We start from the raw sequence: 19,611 nt of genomic DNA, 5'->3' as shown, positions 1-19,611 counted from the left end.
GATGGAGACCGTTTTAGCTCCATTTTAAAGGATACATACTCAAATGATGAAAACACCCCAAAAAACAACCTGCGGGTAATTATTTCATCTCTAAAGACAGCACAGACTCCACCCCCTTTTTTGTTTTCTCGTGTTTCAGATTCAAACTTAAAGTTGGGTGGAGCAGATTCTATCAGAACTACATTTCCTGTGTTTTTGTCAAGCCATGTTTCAGTTAAAAACATAAAATCAAGATTATAAGAAGAAATAAAATTATTAATTAAGAGAGATTTGTTACATAAGGATCTGACATTTAGCACAGCAAGTTTCAGACTAGTTTCAGTGGGACTGGGCTTTATCTTTTCACAGGGAATATGAATCACATTTCTCAGATTGGGCCTGACTCGCATTTTGTTTTTCCATCTCTGTGATGATGTGACTACAGAAATAGCACTAGGGGGGGCTCTTTTTACATAGGGCCCCGGGTTGGTTTGATTTTTAATGTGACAATAAGTCCCGGCAACGCTGAGACCCAGTGCATCCTAGCTATGGGAGATACCAGGTAAAAGGCGAGGTTGGATGGGTGGTGGGGCTTTTGTAGCCAAGGAGAGTTTGGGACCAGGTGAGAGGCGAGGGGGGATGGGTGGTGGGGCTTTTGTTGGTGTAGTCGGCATAGCCCTTGCTATATTGGGCGTGAGTGGAGCCATCTTAATGCCTGATTTGATCAGACTTTCAAAATGGCTGGGAAGGCCCATGGGTGAGAGTGGAGATGAGAAGGAGAATGATGAATCTTTAGTGGGAGTATAGTAGAAAAAGCTTCAGTTGTAGTCATCTGGACTCAGTTTGAAAAAGTAGACGTTTCGACTCTCATCCAAGAGTCATTGTCAATAACAGAATTTAGGTCGAGAACTCCGATATTAATACTGTTCTGTGGTAAGACCCGCCCATTGGGAGGAGCCTTCCTGAAGTAGAAAGAGTTGTTGGTTTCAACAGAAACTCCCCCCTTGTATCTACCGAGCCTATTCAGAATCTTAATGGGCTGTTAAAACCTCTTTGTCTTAGTGAGACCCTGGCTCAACCACCCTGAGTCCCTGATTAGCATTTGAATGCCCTGGTCCTTTACCTTTCCAGGGGTTCAGTAACCCATTATAGATAACAGGAAGATTAAACCTGTTCAGGTGTCAGTTTGGTCCTTTCCTGTAGGGTGGTGTCTTCCTGCAGTCTGGTCCTCACCGCTGCTACTGCATCAGAGGTCGGGATGCAGGTGAACAGGGACACCACATCATATGAAACCATGAGGTCATCTGGGTCCAGTTGGAGATGTTTCACTTTATCCACAAAGTTGTGCGTGTTATCCACATGATGTACCGAATTCCCCACAAGCGGAGCCAATATAGTTGTTAAATGCTTGGCCACATTGTAAGTGATGGAATCTGTGCTGCACACTATGGGTCTGAGTGGAACCTCCTTTTTGTGTATTTTTGGAAGGCCATAAATGCAAGGCATGGCTTCACCAGGATACAGTCTGTAATACAGAGGCCGGTCTATCGCTTCCTCTTTGTCGATGATACTTTTGTAACAATCAAGAAACAAGAGCTGGAAACCTTCTCTGATCACATCAATGCTGTGGACCCACATATCAGGTTTACAAGAGAAGACGCTAAGGAGAATCGCTTGGCCTTTCTTGATTGTTCCACGATCAGAGGACGGGAAACTCCAAATAGAAGTATATAGGAAACCTACACACACGGACCAGTATCTGCTCTTTGGTTCCAACCACCCACTACAGCACAAGCTGGGTGTGATCAGAACCTTACAACACAGAGCTCAAGGTGTGCCCACCAGCTCAGAGGGCAAGAAGAAAGAGGAAAAACATGTCCGAAATGCCCTCTCAGCCTGTGGTTACCCCGCTTGGGCTCTCAACAGAGTGAAGAGAACCAAGAAGCAGGACAAAAGGGAAACTGAACAGAGAAGGAAGGGTGTTTCTATCCCTTATGTGTCTGGCCTGTCGGAAAAACTGCAGAGAATTTTTAGACAACACGAAGTCCCTGTTTATTTTAAACCAGGCAACACTTTAAGACAAAAACTGGTTCACCCAAAGGACAAATTGCCGACTCAAAAACAGAGCAATGTAGTTTATTCGATCCAATGCAGTGAAGAAAGCTGTAAAGAACGTTACATAGGTGAGACGAAACAGCCTCTACACAAGAGGCTTTATCAGCACAGAAGAAATACTAGTTCAGGTCCACAGAGTGCCGTACATCTCCATCTTGAAGCCTCTAATCACTCGTTTGAAGACGGTGAGGTGAAGGTTTTAAGCAGGGAGAAAAGATGGTTTGAAAGAGGAGTCAAGGAAGCTATTTTTGTTAAAAAAGAAAGACCTTCTTTAAACAGAAATGGAGGGCTTGGGTTTAATCTTCCTGTTATCTATAATGGGTTACTGAACCCCTGGAAAGGTAAAGGACCAGGGCATTCAAATGCTAATCAGGTACTCAGGGTGGTTGAGCCAGGGTCTCACTAAGACAAAGAGGTTTTAACAGCCCATTAAGATTCTGAATAGGCTAGCTCGGTAGATACAAGGGGGGAGTTTCTGTTGAAACCAACAACTCTTTCTACTTCAGGAAGGCTCCTCCCAATGGGCGGGTCTTACCACAGAACAGTATTAATATCGGAGTTCTCGACCTAAATTCTGTTGTTGACAATGACTCTTGGATGAGAGTCGAAACGTCTACTTTTTCAAACTGAGTCCAGATGACTACAACTGAAGCTTTTTCTACTATGGAACACGCCTGGACGAATGAGGGATTACACCGACATATTTAGTGGGAGTAGATGTTGCAGGGGGAACCCAGGGCTGGTGTGAAGGCAGGGGCGATGACAGGGATGTTGTTGGGCTTGTCACAGATGGGTCCAAGGCCTTTGAAGATTGTTCCTTTGCTGGAGGCGGTGGAGGTGAATGTGGAGCAGCTGGAGCTGAATCCTTTGCTGGTGGTGGTGGAGCAGCTGCTGATGAATCCTTTGGTGGAGGCTGAGGTTGTGGTGCTTTTGATGTTGAAACATTGGCTCGGTCTCTGGCTGAGGGAGCAGGAATTCTTCTCTCATTCCTCTCTTCTCTAACTATCTGCTCAGGACCCTGTCCAGGCCCAGTCCAATGCCTCAGAGCGTGGAGCAGGTTCTCTGTCAGCACCCTCACTCCACCTCTGCATAGGTGGGGGCCATTTCTCTTAAACAGGTCCTCTCGTTTCCAGAATAGATAGAAGTTCTCAATGTAGTGTAGTCCTCTAGGGGGACACTCTTTGGACAGCCATGTGTTCAGCTGAAGAAGCCGGCTAAACTTGTTTATCCTCCTGTCGATGTTTGGAAGAGGTCCACTTATGAATGTTTTGATTTCCATTTTATCAAGCACGTCGAATAACTTCAAGAAGTCTTTTTTCAAAACTTCAGTCTGTTCCCGCCGCATGTCCACTGCACCCACGTGCACAATCAGCTGTTTAGCTCCTCCATGCTTAGCCATAATATTTGGAAGGAGTGACGTTATCTCAGAAACAGTGGCGCTTGGAAAAGAATGTGTGTTTATCTTTTCATGCGTCACGTGACTTATCGCCCCGTCTCCTATCAAAACAATCCGTGTGACCTTGGCTTTTGGCACAGTTCCTCCTCGCTGTATTTTGGCCACGTCATCGTTCCTTTTTTCATTTAATTCCATCTCTGAAAGTGGTAAAAATCTGTTTGTGAGCTGTATTTTAGGTGACTTCACGTTATCTTTGTATCGTTTAGGCTTTGCTCCAAGTTTGTTCCAAGAAACAGCCTGGTCTTTCTGGTTTTTAGACAGTTTTGGAAACGACACAGAGTCACTGCGGTTTAGGTTGAAAGTAGCAGTTTTTCTTGTAAAAAGTGTGCTCTTCTTACCGTCGGTTGACACAGGAATGGTATCGTGAAGAACTTTTTCAGATTCCAAAACAAATATCCGTGTTTTCAGCTCATTCATTTCTTGTTGATATTTCCGACAGCGTTCACAGTCTTTCTCACTTCTTCTCCCGGACATGTCGCTGGCGTCAGATATGTCGTTAAAACTGGAAAAATGTTCTTAAAATCCTTGGTTTACTTGAAAAAGTCTAAAGCAAAAATGTTTGGAAGACAAAAACTGATTAAAAAGCAAAATAAATAAGGAAAGCAGCGATAGCAAGCGGAGCGAGCAAAAAAGCGTGTGCACTCTTCGGAAGCAGGTATTAGGTATTATAGTGTAGTGTGTGCCCGCCAAGGTCACCAAGAAGTACCATGAGGTAGAGTATATCTGTTGGACTGTAGTGTGTGCCCGCCAAGGTCACCAAGAAGTACCATGAGGTAGAGTATATCTGTTATACTGTAGTGTGTGCCCGCCAAGGTCACCAAGAAGTACCATGAGGTAGAGTATATCTGTTATACTGTAGTGTGTGCCCGCCAAGGTCACCAAGAAATACCATGAGGTAGAGTATATCTGTTATACTGTAGTGTGTGCCCGCCAAGGTCACCAAGAAATACCATGAGGTAGAGTATATCTGTTATACTGTAGTGTGTGCCCGCCAAGGTCACCAAGAAGTACCACGAGGTGAAGGACCTTTTCATGTTGTGATGTTGAACTATCACTATGTGAAATTAGTACAGTTGCCATAGCGATTTACAAAAGAGTACAAAGGAACACAAGGACACACAATGAGGCCAAATGTTGCTGCAATTATGATGAATGGTATTACTTTTCTGATAAACAGTATTCGGAAGAATACTTTTTTTAAGAAGTTGCATTATTATGATTATGATATTATTATAGTGTAAAAAACACGATTTAGGATTAAACCAGTGTTATGTATGACTAGAACATAGCAAACTGCAAGTAACCAAATTATTATACTAAATAGCTTCACTCCGTCCAATTTCTTTCTCAATTATTCTTTCTATTTTAAAAGATGATTTTATCAAGTAAAAAAGTCTTATAGATGTAGAGTTTCAGTAAAAGTCCAGGATTGAGCTGAAATAAAAATCAATTGGTTTTAGTGTAGCGTGACCAGCACTGGCCTTTGCTTTAATAGAGAAGCCAATTCCACACACCCCTCCAGCACTTTCAGAAACATTTAGAAACACATCATATATAATATATAACAGGAGAACAGAAAGTTTGACCACCAAGGGCAAGAATTACAGTCGAAACCTCTGTGATTATTGTCCGACAGCTTCATAGGATTATTAGTACTGTAAAGGAAACATTCGAGAAATAATGTCACAATTTCAGATGGAGGGAAGAGGCCAACAGAAAATACACACAATGTTGAACTTTACCATATGGTGCTGGACCCAGTTTATTTCAAACAGAACTAAACAACAGTCTACATTTATTTTTCACTAATACCAAATACACTCTGAGCATCCTATTATTCTCTGTGAGGAGATAAGTGCTTTCAACAATGTTCAGGGGCCAGAATACAGGTTGTTTCCATGGAGATGTAATGGTTTTACCTTGAATGTTCCACAGTTTGGAAAGTATTATTCACTGTATTGAATTTATAAACACTTTCAGAGCTAACAAATATTAGCTTGCTAACAGCTCACGTCCTGCTTTGTGGAGAATGAAATACTCGAATAAGATTAAGACAGCGCACAGCCATTTCATTTTCACAAGTTACATCAACAGCTTCTTTTACAATCATGTGCAATACACAAGACACAAAAACAAATCCTCTCAATCAGCAAAGTTTGAATAATATTACATTGTAAAATTGACAACAAAAACGATTCATTCAATCCATTTGCGCCAACAGAAATGACATCAAACTTTGTGAATTGGCCCGGTAATTTAAAACTCTGTAATTTAAAGGAGCACTATGTAGCTTTTCTGGTGAAGGGTCCGCCACCTGCTTGTGTTCATGGCGATGTAACTGCTTCACCTATGGGGGGAGGGTAAAGCCTTGTATGGAGGTAGTTTTGATTATTCACTGCGTTTAGTTCATAAGCCCTTTTCAATACTTTCAGAGCCCAGAGCAAAGCTAACAAACATTAGCATGCTAGCTTTGCATAGACTAAACACTATATATTTAGACGCAGACAACACACAGCAATCTCATTTTGACCCCGAGATCTGTATCAAAACAGATTTTACTTTACTACTTCATGGAAATAAAACGGGTACAGCGCCTTTAATATGAATGTGTCCTCTTCAGAACGCTAACCCAGCGTATTGTGTATTGATTCGTACAGAAATGTCTCAAATCCTTCCTCTTCCTCTTCCTCTTCCTCAGGTTCTCTTGCTGAAACACCGCAGTGGGGTCCGGGGTCTTCAGAAGTCCATGACAGACGTAGCGCTGGAGCATCACGAGGAGTGTGTGTGCGAGTGTACGGACGACTCGGACTGACCCCCGCCTCCTCCAGCCTCCTCCAGCCTCCTCCAGCCTCCTCCAGCCTCCCCCCGCCTCCCCCAGCCTCCTCCAGCCTCCTCCAGCCTCCTCCAGCCTCCCCCCGCCTCCCCCAGCCTCCTCCAGCCTCCTCCAGCCTCCTCCAACCTCCCCCAGCCTCCCCCAGCCTCCCCCAGCCTCCTCCAGCCTCCTCCAGCCTCCCCCAGCCTCCTCCAGCCTCCTCCAGCCTCCTCCAGCCTCCCCCCGCCTCCTCCAGCCTCCCCCAGCCTCCTCCAGCCTCCCCCAGCCTCCTCCAGCCTCCTCCAGCCTCCTCCAGCCTCCCCCCGCCTCCTCCAGCCTCCTCCAGCCTCCCCCCGCCTCCTCCAGCAGCCGGATAACAAGACTCTCCCCTCCGGCCTCTTCTCCGCTCTCTAATTGGATGAAGAAACAGAACACGGCACAATCTAATAAATCGTTGGGATTGACTTGACTGCTGTGGAATATCAATATTGAGACGAGCTGTACATAGACTTTGAATTTCACTGGAGGAGAAGTGCTCTGAGGACTGTTTTATCTGTATTGTCATGTGACCAGTGTGGGGGAATGGGACTTTTTTTTATACATTTTGTTCTGAAATGAGTTGCGTTTGGCCTTTACTCCTCTGGTATTATCTTCACAACATAAAGGTGATGTTTTTTTCCATTCAGCAGTCTTCAACAGTATCGTGGCCAGCAATCACAAGAAGATTTTTTTTTTTTTTTAAAGACTAAAAAAACATTGAAAACGAACTAACAATACAAATAACACAATACCACAAAAACAAAACTAAAATCATTTTTTTTAATACTCTTTTTTGCTTTATTTTGGCAAATTCTCAAGTGATTGGTTGATCAAATTGACAAATTGAAGTTTCAAGATGTTTTTGTTTTTTTAATCAAAAACTGATCAAAAAAATCTCAAGCCATTAGGCCAAAAGCTGAAAAAATACAAACATTACAGGAAAACAAATAGAGGTGCAAAAACAAAAAAAAAACAAATTGCACAAATTTGTTTTCTACATTTTGATTTGTGTGTGTGCTTGTCATTTTTGTGTAATTTGTTATTTTTGAGTTTGTTTTATTGCATTGTTTTATATTTATGTTATTTGTTGCACTTATATTCAGCTGCATTTTTTTTTGCCTTTGTTTTTCACAGACCGGTGAGTCGTATTGTAAAAAGTTCATTTTCTCTACTTTTCTACGTTTATTGTTACCTTTTCTACCAAAGACTCCAAGGACATTTTGACTTAAATCTCCTGAAGCCTGTCATCAAATGAACTGTTTTAGGAGTGTTAAGCTCCAAGCTCTTTGTTAGATTGCTATTGTTCATATGAATATTTATTTTGCCTAAGAAAAGTGAAACCTGGTGTTTGTTCTGTGTCATTGTACAGTAGGATTAGCTGCATTTTGTGTGTTGTAATGTCATGAGTCAAGGATGTTTCATTTTGGTAAGTTTGTACATTTCTTTTAATAAATATAAAACAACTTGTCTCCATCTGTTTTACTGTAACAAGAGCATACAATAATATAGCTACAATAATGAGCATATTTTAGAGCAAATAATAATGTCAAATTCTCTTTGTGTCTGCTTTTCTATGACAAGAGGTGGAAACATAACGTTTTCTAGCCTCAAAATTGGTTTCAACATCACATAAAGTGTAATATGAGGTTTGTAATAGGTCGCTAAAATGAAAAACTATTAAGGGATCAACATAATTTGTATTTGTCCTCGAAGACCTAAACATTTTTGATTTTGCCTTCATTCTAAATGCTACGTGTTGATCATAACCTTATATTAATTAAACAAAATATATGTAAAATTCAATAATGAATGTCTTAACCCTAACCCTAACCCTTAATTTGAAACTATCCAATTCCTACTTTGCCGTGATCATTTCTCTTTGAGATTAGTTCCTTCCTTGCTTTCCTCTAACTTGTGTCATGCACAGAAAGGTTTTTCTTTTTTAAAGAGCTAGTCTTTAGAACAGCTCTTTGAAATGAACAGATCCAAAATGCAATTACCATCACAAAACTTGCTTAATGACTGCTTTACTTCCACTGGAATAAAATGAATGTAATGTAATCCCAGAAGCTCAGTACAGAACAGGAGCGTGGACATGTAGGTTTGTGTTTGTGGAAGCTGGAGGGAGCTCACAGCCTGTGGGTTCAAGGAGAGGTCAGAACTCTGGTCTGGACAGGAGCACAGATGGAGAGCAAAGGTCAAACAGCATTATTCTCTGGCTTTAGTGTGTGTGCTATAGTATAGTCTGTTACTAATGCCCTGCTTATATTCAATGGTGAATAATCAGAGTACACTACCTTATACAATATATTGTGGGGAGTACTTATACTACTACTATGTATCATAAGGTATACCGGCACTAAAATATTACCAGTCAAAGGTTTTTGAAATGGAATGTATCCTGTCTTATAACTGTTTGCTCTTTGTTATAATGTGATAACTTAAGGCTTTTTGTTCCAGCAGAAATCTGCAGTACCAACCTTCACCTGGATGAGACCGAACGGTTCTAATTTAGTTCTAATACACTTTTTGTCTTGTCTTGTTTCTTAAATCCAGGTTTTGTCAAGTTTGTGTCTAAATTTACTTCTTTAACTTTCTTGAAATCATTTCTGGAACTTAAAAAAGCATTTTTAGTGTCAATTTTTGAATACATTTTTGGACATTAATTCTAGCGGAGTGGAGTTATTTCAAGTAGACTGGACTATTGTCATGGCCTGTTCACGGATTCCTAAGTCAGGCAGCTACAAATACTACTAAAGGCCGCAGCTAAACACCAAAACAAAAGACCGCACATTACCCCAGTAACGAATATTACACTGGCTTTCAGTCAGTTTCATTTCCAAATTATTTTATTGGTCCACAAATTGCTAAATGTTAGAGGTCCAAAGTATCTGACGGACCTTTGACTCCTCATAAGCTCTGTAGACCATCAGAAGGTACCGCTCTAGTGGGGCCGAAAGTCCAGACTACATATTGTTGCGTGGCTATGCTAATAAACGTTAGCCTACTTGCTGACAGTTTTAACGAGCCTAAATAAATATGTCACATGACTGAAACCCATGAATATTTCCACATTAAAGGCGGTATGGACGATTTTTCGGCGATTTGAGAACGCAGGCGGAAGTGCGCATGCCACTCCCCGTGTGGACCGATACAACACACACGTGCGTTTGTTTATTAGCGCAACGGATCGCATCACATCGCCCGTCTCCCGTAGATTTCTGTCCACTTCTGCGTCAGCTCCAACTGTCTTTCTCCGTCTTCATTTTGCCCCGTACACTGAGGGAACTATATTATGATAGATCCATGCGCTTAGGCACGCGGAAACGTGGGGACGAGCCTGACGCGGCTGCAGGTGAGCGACAGGTGCGTTTTATGATTGATACGTGGCAGGACAAATGATTTATCCACGCCACGAGGAAATATGATATAAAAATTGCTGAAAAAAATCGTCCATACCACCTTTAATCATACATTTAAACTTTACATTTGTGTTAATAATAATCAGTGTTTCTCAGTTCCCCTGTCACTGCTCTGCTGAGTTTATATTGATAAGAAGCCTACATCCCTAAGGGTTCGTTAAGGGTGTTTATGGCCTCCTCGCTGCACACAGTGAGCAGGAGTGGGCCATCAGGTGACCCAGGAGGAGGTCCTCATTTGTCCCTCTCACGCTGCTGTGTGGACCGTTCATTCTGGTCTGATACGTGCGCTGTCAGGTATCGACGGTGAGGCCAGATGCTCCGCCCGCTCCTGTGGAGGCTTTTTACAATATTACAGCCAGGCCCTTCTCACTCGTGCTGGGAAAGTCTTTTCAAAAGAATAGAAAAGGTCTCAGGATAATGCCAGACCTGGTTTTGTCTTTCCATTTGTTTTAAGTGTGTTGAGATGTCCAACCACAATTCAGCACCACTATGTAAAATATTATTGAAGTTAAATTAATTAAAATCACTGAAATCTACGGCCTAAATGTTTGGATATTTTTCTAGATATTTCTGATTGTAATTTTAGCTCAACTATCTATTAGGTGGACATTTCTCACCTCGCTAAGAAGTTATTCAGAAGAAAACAAAAGTGAAGCTGTGATTTTACATTATGTTCAACGCAAACTTCAATCTGAGCTAAAATGGCCGTGATATTGAAGTGGCTATGTTTGCATGCCCAAAAATATGACCATTGTCCGATTTCTGGATTTATCAGATTATAGTTATTGTGTTCCACAGTTCCATTTGATGTGAGTACTCGCATGTCTTTCTGAGTTTTCACACCTGTGCAGCTTTTGACAAATAAAAGGATGCAAAACAAATGTGACAAAGACAAAAATCAGGGAGAAAATTGAACTCATATAATGAATTCTTATGGTTCTAAACTCACTTTTGGCCACCATGGAAGTGGTATTTCATGTTTTTCCAACTTAAAATAATGTCTACATTTGGAAAACACACTTTACAAACTACTGCTACAAACTAGTTAGGTGTTGGAGCGCCCCCTGCTGTCATGTGTGAGGCTCAGAGAAGACAACCTTGTAAACAGAACAAATGTGTGTGAATGAAACAAAACACAACTTAATCAGAGTATATAACAATTTAACATGGTTGAACGAAAGGAAAGGGAGTTTGAATTTTCCAAAAGAACCAGCGAAAGGACAAAACTGTGGACGAAGATGGGTGATAGGTGCAATTAGGAATTTTCAAGCCTCCGATTTAAGATCATATAGGATTAGCCAAACACACATCAATACAACTGTGTAAACTACTATTTAAGAGGAAACCCATGAGAAGGTAAATGTTCCCCCGGTACGGTTCCTCTCACCGGATGTACTGTGCAGCTCATTGGCTTCACTGTTAGGAAATAAAGTTGAGACTAGACCTCTACATGTTTTTGCTATTAAGATATGATTAATTTACAGTGTGGAAACACATTCTTACAGACTGCCAAGTAGTCTACAGAACAAGCTAGAATAATAGGTTATGAAAGCTTAGATGTTGAGGTTTGTTGGATTTGGTGAACATAGGTGTCAGTGAGATCCAAATTGCAGGTTTGCAAATATTTTATGCATAATAATCACTTTGCATATACAGTATATATATGTCAGAAAATATGCTTACAAATGTGCTGCCAACAAGAGGCATTATTCCGTGTTATTATTCCGTGTTATGTTATGTCAAACTACCAAAAACAGGAAATACTTGACATTATAGTAGTTATAAATGAGGAAGAAGAAGTGTCTGGGGAGAGGGAAGAACAGTGATTTCAGCTTGCCTGGATTTAGAACAACAATGGGTGGATCAGCAGTGTTTATATACAGATATTTGAAAACAGATCTGTTTTTAAAGGGTTTTATGCAAGTGATTTTTCAAACTTTTTTGTAAAATCACAGAATATTTGGTTGTTGGTTTTTTTTGGCCCAGCCTCAAATACCAACCAACCATGTTCCTGCTGATGACAGAAACAACAGCCTTCATCTTGTGCTCAGGGATTTCTCACAGAACTTGTCAATGATGTGGATGGAAATGAACTTTGGCCAACTTGGTTAAATGTAGATTATTGTCTAATCTTTTAATGGATTTAAAGACTTTTCTTCCACAAAGTGCCCCTTAAATATCATGGCAAACTCACAAGTCCAGCTCAATCCTCCCTCATCATTTGTCCCCTAGAGGGATCCATACAAAGACTCTCCGTATTTAATACATTATTATTAGTATACCACGATATCATCGATTCCACTGCTGCTGATCTCGGCCTTTTCTTTTGCAACTCTGATGTCCCTTTTATTGGACAATGGGAGTTTCTTGTCTTTTATATTTTACAGATTTGTTTAAATTTGAATTTTGACCAGGTGCTGTGACAAAAATAGGCATCACAATTTTCTTTTTCCTTATATTGAACGATCCTAATTTCCAACCCAATTTTATTTGGTCTTATAAATATCAAATAAAAATGACTTTTAAAGGTGGTATGGACGATTTTTTTCAGCAAATTTTGTATCTGTCATGGAATGAGACATTACACCGATGCTATTCCGAAACACATCGAGAACACAATTCAACTTAGAATATGAAACACAGAAATATCAGACATTTGTGTGGCAAGCTTGGGAGAAAACGCGGGGCTGCGTCAGCCAGGCCGTTGTAAGCAGCCTGCGTGATCCTCCTGCGTCTCACACCGTTTTTTCCCATGCTGGTTGGTTTTATTAGATATTCTGGAATAGGCGGGTCACATTTCTCATTGGTCAGCTTCACATCAAGGCACTTGTTTTACAGCTGGTATTTTTCCTAGAGATCAAGCCTTGGGTAAACATTACCCAAACTCCTCTGGGCTGTCACCCCCCCTCCTGGGGCAACATTCTTTGGCCCATCTTTATGATACCTTCACAAATGCAGTTTGTCACACACCCATTCTTCTCTTAGACTAATGATGCAGATAAAATATCACTATTATGCAGATAAAATACATCCCAGAAATATAATCATATATTCACATTTTATCACATTTACCTCCTGTTTATCAAAGCATTAGTCTACTGTCTTATATGCCAAACATATTACGCTTTTCAGTTTTCAACATGTCTTTCATATAGGTGTTAAAATGACACTTTTACACACAAAAAGTTTATGCACAGTTCTCAACATTGAACACACTCCTTTTCTCTCGGCCCACAACATGTCTACATGTCTATATTACTGTCCTAAATTTTGAGTCAGATTGGTCAATCTCTGTAATTTGACAAACAGACAATTTATTCAGTCCATAATTTTGTGCAGTGTGATGGGAAATATAGAAGTACAAGCGGAAAGCCCTTAAAACCCACTGCTCTCTGGTCAGTCAGTTTGACTCGTCAGGGACCTCTGAACACCCCAATAGAATCAAATACGTAGTATCAGGTGCTACTGGGATCAGATTGTCCACTAACCTCTCGACCTTGACCCTGCGGTATGGTTCTGGGTGATGTTGGTCACAAAAGAGATACATAGGCACAACGTCCTAGTCCCTTTGTTTCCAAGCCCTCAGCACTATGTCCCCACACCACCATACGTCCTTGCGCTTGGTTCCTTAAGAGACCTTCTTCCGCTGCTCGCTTCGGTCACACCTATGACACATATGAACTGGTACATTTCCCATCTCAATTCATAATCACATTGACATTGCATGAAGTTATGTTGTAGCAGATAAAAAAAACTCTCTTAGTTAGTGTAAACAACAGTGGCAACAATATGCCATTGCGTTTCTTCAGCTACTGTCATGTATACATTATACATTTCACATTACACATTTCATAACCTTTCATGTTGATCACTTATTTTCTTCCCTCTATTTCCATGTCTGTGTATGTTTCATTTACCGGTATACACAGTTGTGTATGTTGATCAATTGTCCCGATTGTCCCGATTGCATAATACAGGTGTTCAGCACCCATATTACCGTCATCGCTGTGATGATGATAACTCGTTGATTCTTTTACTCTGCGCACCGTAGCCTCTGGCTCTCGTTCATCGTAGCAGAGTATAGCACTTTACGCACTGTGGTCTCTGTGTCCGTTCATCGTAGCAGAGTATCGTACTCTACCGTAGACTCTGGACAAAACTCATTCAAACGAAGTCCTGCGTCTTGTAGATTGCTTATGGATCTGGTGCTGTGTTGTCCGCTGCACCCATGATCTTGTCCTCCCCTGATGAGGACGACACGGTGTGGCTCCGTCCACTTTGCTCGTCCACTTGGCTCGTCTCTGTAAACACCACATCTCCAACACATTCTTGCTGCGGTGATAAACAAAGTATTTTCGACAGTTCAGTGTATTTCAAACAGTTTTCTTGTTTACAATTTTTTTTTAGTAATTATTGATTCGGAATATTTGTTTACTAGTCCATATCCCTCCATTCGATAAATTGCCCATTTCTCAAACTTCTACATTTAAACAAAATTCAATAATCCAGATAGTTTACAACATTCACTAATCCAGGATGTAATCAAGGAAGAGATGGAATTGCGTCTGTCACTCCAACTCCGCAATGTCACCTCTTGACCTTTCACACTTCAGTGCTCACATCCCTGGCTGAACCCCCCTCAAAAGGCGCCGGGCCCATGTGTCTGTGTCTGTAATCTTACACTGCCAAACCTATCTGTTTTACCACCATTTGTCTGGTGTCCGTGTGTGTGTGTGTGTGTGTGTGTGATTCAAATACATCAAAAAATAATAATTATCTCAATAATTCCCCCATTGAGCTGGCCATAAGGGTCAGTTCACAACTTAGAATTCTTCACATAATTAACAATTTCACATCTCCTCTGTGGGTGTGGCCTGAATAAAGTCACACATCTAATGTAATATGTGCTAATCTTTTATATGTGCTTCAGGTGAGTTTCAAACTCAATCTCTCACACCTGCTCATGTGGTGCTTTACAAACATTGTGTATTAGTTTGTTCTAACAAGTCTATATGTGTATTAAAAATCAAAATGATTCTAAACCTTCCCCTTGGTTATAAGGTACGTCTCTTTATCAACCTGTTTTCCCTTTGTTCCCTAATTTCTTGTCTTTTCTTTGTAACATCACATCTTCCTCTCTGTCTTCCCCTCTGTTTCCCTCTGTCTTCCTCTCTGTCTTGATCTCTGTCTTCCTCTCGTAACGGAGGAAACACCCATTTCCAAATTTCTAAACCTGCTCTTTCTTTCTCTCTTTTCACTTACTCTTTACCTTCACTTGTAACCTGCTTTTACTTTCTCATTGCTGCTGATATAACTATCAGACGCTGCATCCCCTGGGATTCCACTGTTCTTCACTCCTCCTGTTTAGTTCCCGTTATCACTGGTTTCATAACTTCTATAACGTCTAAATTTAGATGATATTGTCTTATTTAAATCTATTCAATTCTTGATTGAATCTCAACAATCCTTCAGGTATTTACTTTAGAATGTCAAATTCTTTCCCTGTTAATGTTAACTTCTTCCTATTACTCATCAGTCAACCCCCCCTGAGGTGTTGCCGTTGGTGTCCCTGTGATCCGTAAAGATAACAACATCTGCTCCATCCTGAGTCCTCTCCCCAAATTATTTCCCAGTCAATAGCCCCTGTTATCTCTGAGTATCTTTTATGACTTGGTGTCCTGTTGTCACCCTGTTAGTTAATAAACACAAGTATGTCCCATGTCCCCCCACTTCTGCGTCAATTGCCCTAGTTAATGACACACAGTCATGTCTTGGGACGGCATTAGCACATCACTATTTAACTTATTCCCTCACTTACGTCTACATCGCAATACGAGGTTTCCTCATGATAATACAAATAAATAAGTTACTGATATAACTTTTACTATCACTTTACTTACTGCCCGTTCTACTCCTATGTCCAAAAACTTCAGTAATCAGTCATTTCCCCATATTATCACTTCCAGGCCTGTGCCTGTATTTGATTCTAAATTTAAAAACACTTCTGTCTTTTTGTCCTGTACTTTCATCTAGTCATGCATTAAAGGCGGTATGGACGATTTTTCGGCTATTTGAGAACTCAGGTGGAAGTGCTCATGCCACTCCCCCGTGCGGACTGATACAACACACGCGTGCGTTTGTTTATTAGCGCAACGGAGCGCATCGCATCGCTCGTCTCCCGTAGATTTCTGTCCACTTCTGCGTCAGCTCGAACTGTCTTTCTCCGTCTTCATTTTGCCCCGTACACTGAGGGAACTATATTATGATAGATCCATGCGCTTAGACATGCGGAAACGTGGGGACGAGCCTGACGCGGCTGCAGGTGAGCGATAGGTGCGTTTTATGATTGATACGTGGCAGGACAAATGATTTATCCACGCCACGAGGAAATATGCTAAAAAAAATTGCTGAAAAAAATCGTCCATACCACATTTAAGTCCAAAAAGATAATTTTCGTCAAGTCCAAAAATAAAACAAAACAAAACAAAACATAGCTTTGTTCTGTGCACTCAAAAAACACGATACCGTAAAAACACAACTTTTGTCTTCTATGTCGGGGACAGGAAGTGTCCTGTCTCGTGATCACATTCCCCAAAAAAATTGCCATCTATAAAAATTTGAATTAATCTTCATCTCTTATCAAGTTTATTAAATCTTTATAATTGATTGTTGTCAATCAAAACAAAACCCTTAAAATGTGTTCTACAGAGCTCTCAATACCAAAATTTAAAACCAGCTGGGTTTAGTTCCTAATTCATTCCTTCAGAGCGTCCTCTGAACTGCTTTCTCCCATTCTCCTGCCTTGTTGACCCCCCTTATCTCCCCCTCTCTGCCACGTCATCTGAGCACGCTGGAAGTCTCCCTCCAAAATCCTCTTATGACTTTTCCTTTGTCTTTTTACAGTTTGGGGTGATAATTCTGGCATTATGTGGTATCGGTCGTCTGAGAGAAATGCTACTTGCTTTACAGACAAATTCACCCTCGTCTGCAAATTTTAGATCTCTCAGAATAACGCCTTGTGACCCTTGTATGATTAATTGTGATTCTCACACTCGTTAGTGAATCACTTATTAATCCTCATTCACACATTCACACTTCTCTCTTACTTACTTCGCTTGTGCACAGCGCTTACATTCACTCATCTTTATGTCAGTAACAACTCGTACATAAGGCCTCATTACTTTCTTTTGGTGAGAAACTTAACTCGTGGTGAGCAATTTAACTCCTTTATGTGAGAAACTTATCTACATAAAGCCAACCAATATTTTTCAGAAATATTAAACTAATTGCTTAAAGCCAACCAATATTTTTCAGAAATATTAAACTAACGCTCAAAAGCTAACAATATTTTTCAGAAATATCAAAAACTGATGCTCCAACGCCAACAATATTTTTCAGAAATATCAAAAACTAATGCTCCAAAGCCAATAATATTTTTCAGTAATTTCAAAAACTAATGCTCCAATGCTAACAATATTTTTCAGAAATATCAAAAACTGATGCTCAAAAGCTAACAATATTTTTCAGAAATATCAAACTAATGCATAAAACGTTTTATGGCTAACTCTTTTTCACACACAATGTTTTTGTCTGACCTTCTTTGTCGCCTGTGTTCCCCTGCTGCTTCGAAACGACGCGCTCTCCTCGCGGAGAATGAGGTGCGATGGGCGGCCACGGGAAAAGTGGACTTCTTTCTGCTGTGCACAGACTTTCACCGATTCACCCATCAATCTCCGCGAAGGGCAGCTGGTCGTCCGGCTCAATAGGACCAGAAAATGTCATGGAATGAGACATTACACCGATGCTATTCCGTAACACATCGAGAACACAATTCAACTTAGAATATGAAACGACACAGAAATATCAGACATTTGTATGGCAAGCTTGGGAGAAAACGCGGGCCTGCGTCAGCCAGGCTGTTGTAAGCAGCCTGGCTGACCCTTCTGCGTCTCACCCCGTTTTTTCCCATGCTGGTTGGTTTTATTAGATATTCTGGAATAGGCGGTTCACATTTCTCATTGGTCAGCTTCACATCAAGGCACTTGTTTTACAGCTGGTATTTTTCCTAGTGATCAAGCCTTGGGTAAACATTACCCAAACTCCTCTGGGCTGTCACACCCCCTCCTGGGGCAACATTCTTTGGCCCATCTTTACGACCCCTTCACAAATGCAGTTTGTCACACACCCGTTCTTCTCTTAGACTAATGATGCAGATAAAATATCACTATTATGCAGATAAAGTACATCACAGAAATATAATCATATACTCACATTTGATCACATTATCATATTTCCTCGTGGCGTGGATAAATCATTAGTCCTGCCACGTATCAATCATAAAATGCACCTACCGCTCACCTGCAGCCGCGTCAGGCTCGTCCCCACGTTTCCGCGTGCCTAAGCGCATGGATCTATCATAATATAGTTCCCTCAGTGTACGGGGCAAAATGAAGACGGAGAAAGACAGTTCGAGCTGACGCAGAAGTGGACAGAAATCTACGGGAGACGAGCGATGCGATGCGATGCGCTCCGTTGCGCTAATAAACAAACGCACGTGTGTGTTGTATCAGTCCGCACGGGGGAGGGCGCATGCGCACTTCCGCCTGCGTTCTCAAATCGCCGAAAAATCGCCCATACCGCCTTTAATATAATAATGAATAATTACTATTTAACTTGACTTAGATTGGAAGTAGAACTCTCGATTTAAATTTGATTAACGTATTTTCCGGACTATACGTTTCACTGAGTATAAGTCGCATTTTTGGGGGGAAATGTATTTGATAAAATCCCAGACCAAGAACAGACATTTCATCTTGAAATGCAATTTAAAATAATAACAGATGAGAGAACATGGTTTACGTATGCTAACGCTAACACCTTCAGCTACATGACGTATGCTAACGCTAACACCTTCAGCTACATGACGCACAGACAGAACTGTCGTAAGTGTCTGGTATGTTAACGTAACATATTAACAGTTATTCAGATAACTACAGCATAAAGAACATGCTAACAAGCTAACATGCTAACAAGTTTACCAAAGCATCAGTTTTACCCCAAATCACTAAATCCACTGAATTCTTCTTCCTCTGTGTCACTTCTAAACAACTCCACAACCTCCGGAGGAAGAGGAAGAGCAGATTCTTCTTCTGCGTCGCTTAGAGCCTAGAGCGCCCTCTTGTGGTTGTCAGTGTGCAAATAATCAACATGTAAAATGCGGTCGCCAGTGTGAAAACAATGAATAATATCACATATAAGTCGAACCCCGGCCAAAACGATGAAAAAACGGTAATTGCACAGCCTTTTCTTTAAATTGATCGCGTCACTCCTGAAAAGGCAGGCAGTCTTTTCAGTCTTTTCTGTCTGTGAATAAACTTCCTCTACATGCTGTGAACGATGGGAAAGCAGCCGTGCACCCGTCCCGCTGACATGCTGTTGTGTTTGGGTAATGACAGAGTAGCATGGGGCCAGTTCTGGTGGGGCCACTGTTGCTCTTTGGCTGCAGCATTCATCACGGTTGAGGAAACGTCCCGGAACCTCGGCGGATCCCTGTAAGTACACTGAAGACTTAAACGCTCTGACAGATGTGTCCCATTTCCACCGTACAGCCTCGGCTACCACCGCTGCTCTCGTCCCCTCGTTACGTCCGACACAGACCGCCGCAGCAGACCGCACCAGGCCGCAGCGACATGAAAGGGCCCGTCTGCTGCCTCCTGGTATGAATCACACGCTGTACGGTACATATACAACAGGGACAAGCTGGACGTTTAGGCCTGAGAAAACATTGG

General features: G+C 41.3%; 1 protein-coding gene across 1 annotated transcript in view; it reads left to right on the top strand.

Moving 5' to 3' along the window:
- pdgfc (platelet derived growth factor c) overlaps positions 1–6,914 on the top strand; it is a 155,508-nt gene extending 148,594 nt beyond the window's left edge. The window contains exon 6 of the mRNA XM_072434637.1: positions 6,249–6,914. Within this exon, the coding sequence (XP_072290738.1) occupies positions 6,249–6,362 (114 nt within the window). The 3' untranslated portion in view covers positions 6,363–6,914. The remainder of the gene's footprint in view (positions 1–6,248) is intronic.
- Positions 6,915–19,611: the final 12,697 nt, after the last annotated feature.

Source organism: Eucyclogobius newberryi, unplaced genomic scaffold (genome assembly GCF_026437365.1).
Source record: "Eucyclogobius newberryi isolate DKJ021-1_F unplaced genomic scaffold, fEucNew1.0.hap1 SCAF_11, whole genome shotgun sequence".
Classification (NCBI taxonomy): Eukaryota; Metazoa; Chordata; class Actinopteri; order Gobiiformes; family Gobiidae; genus Eucyclogobius; species Eucyclogobius newberryi.
This window is presented reverse-complemented; position numbering and strand designations above follow the sequence as displayed.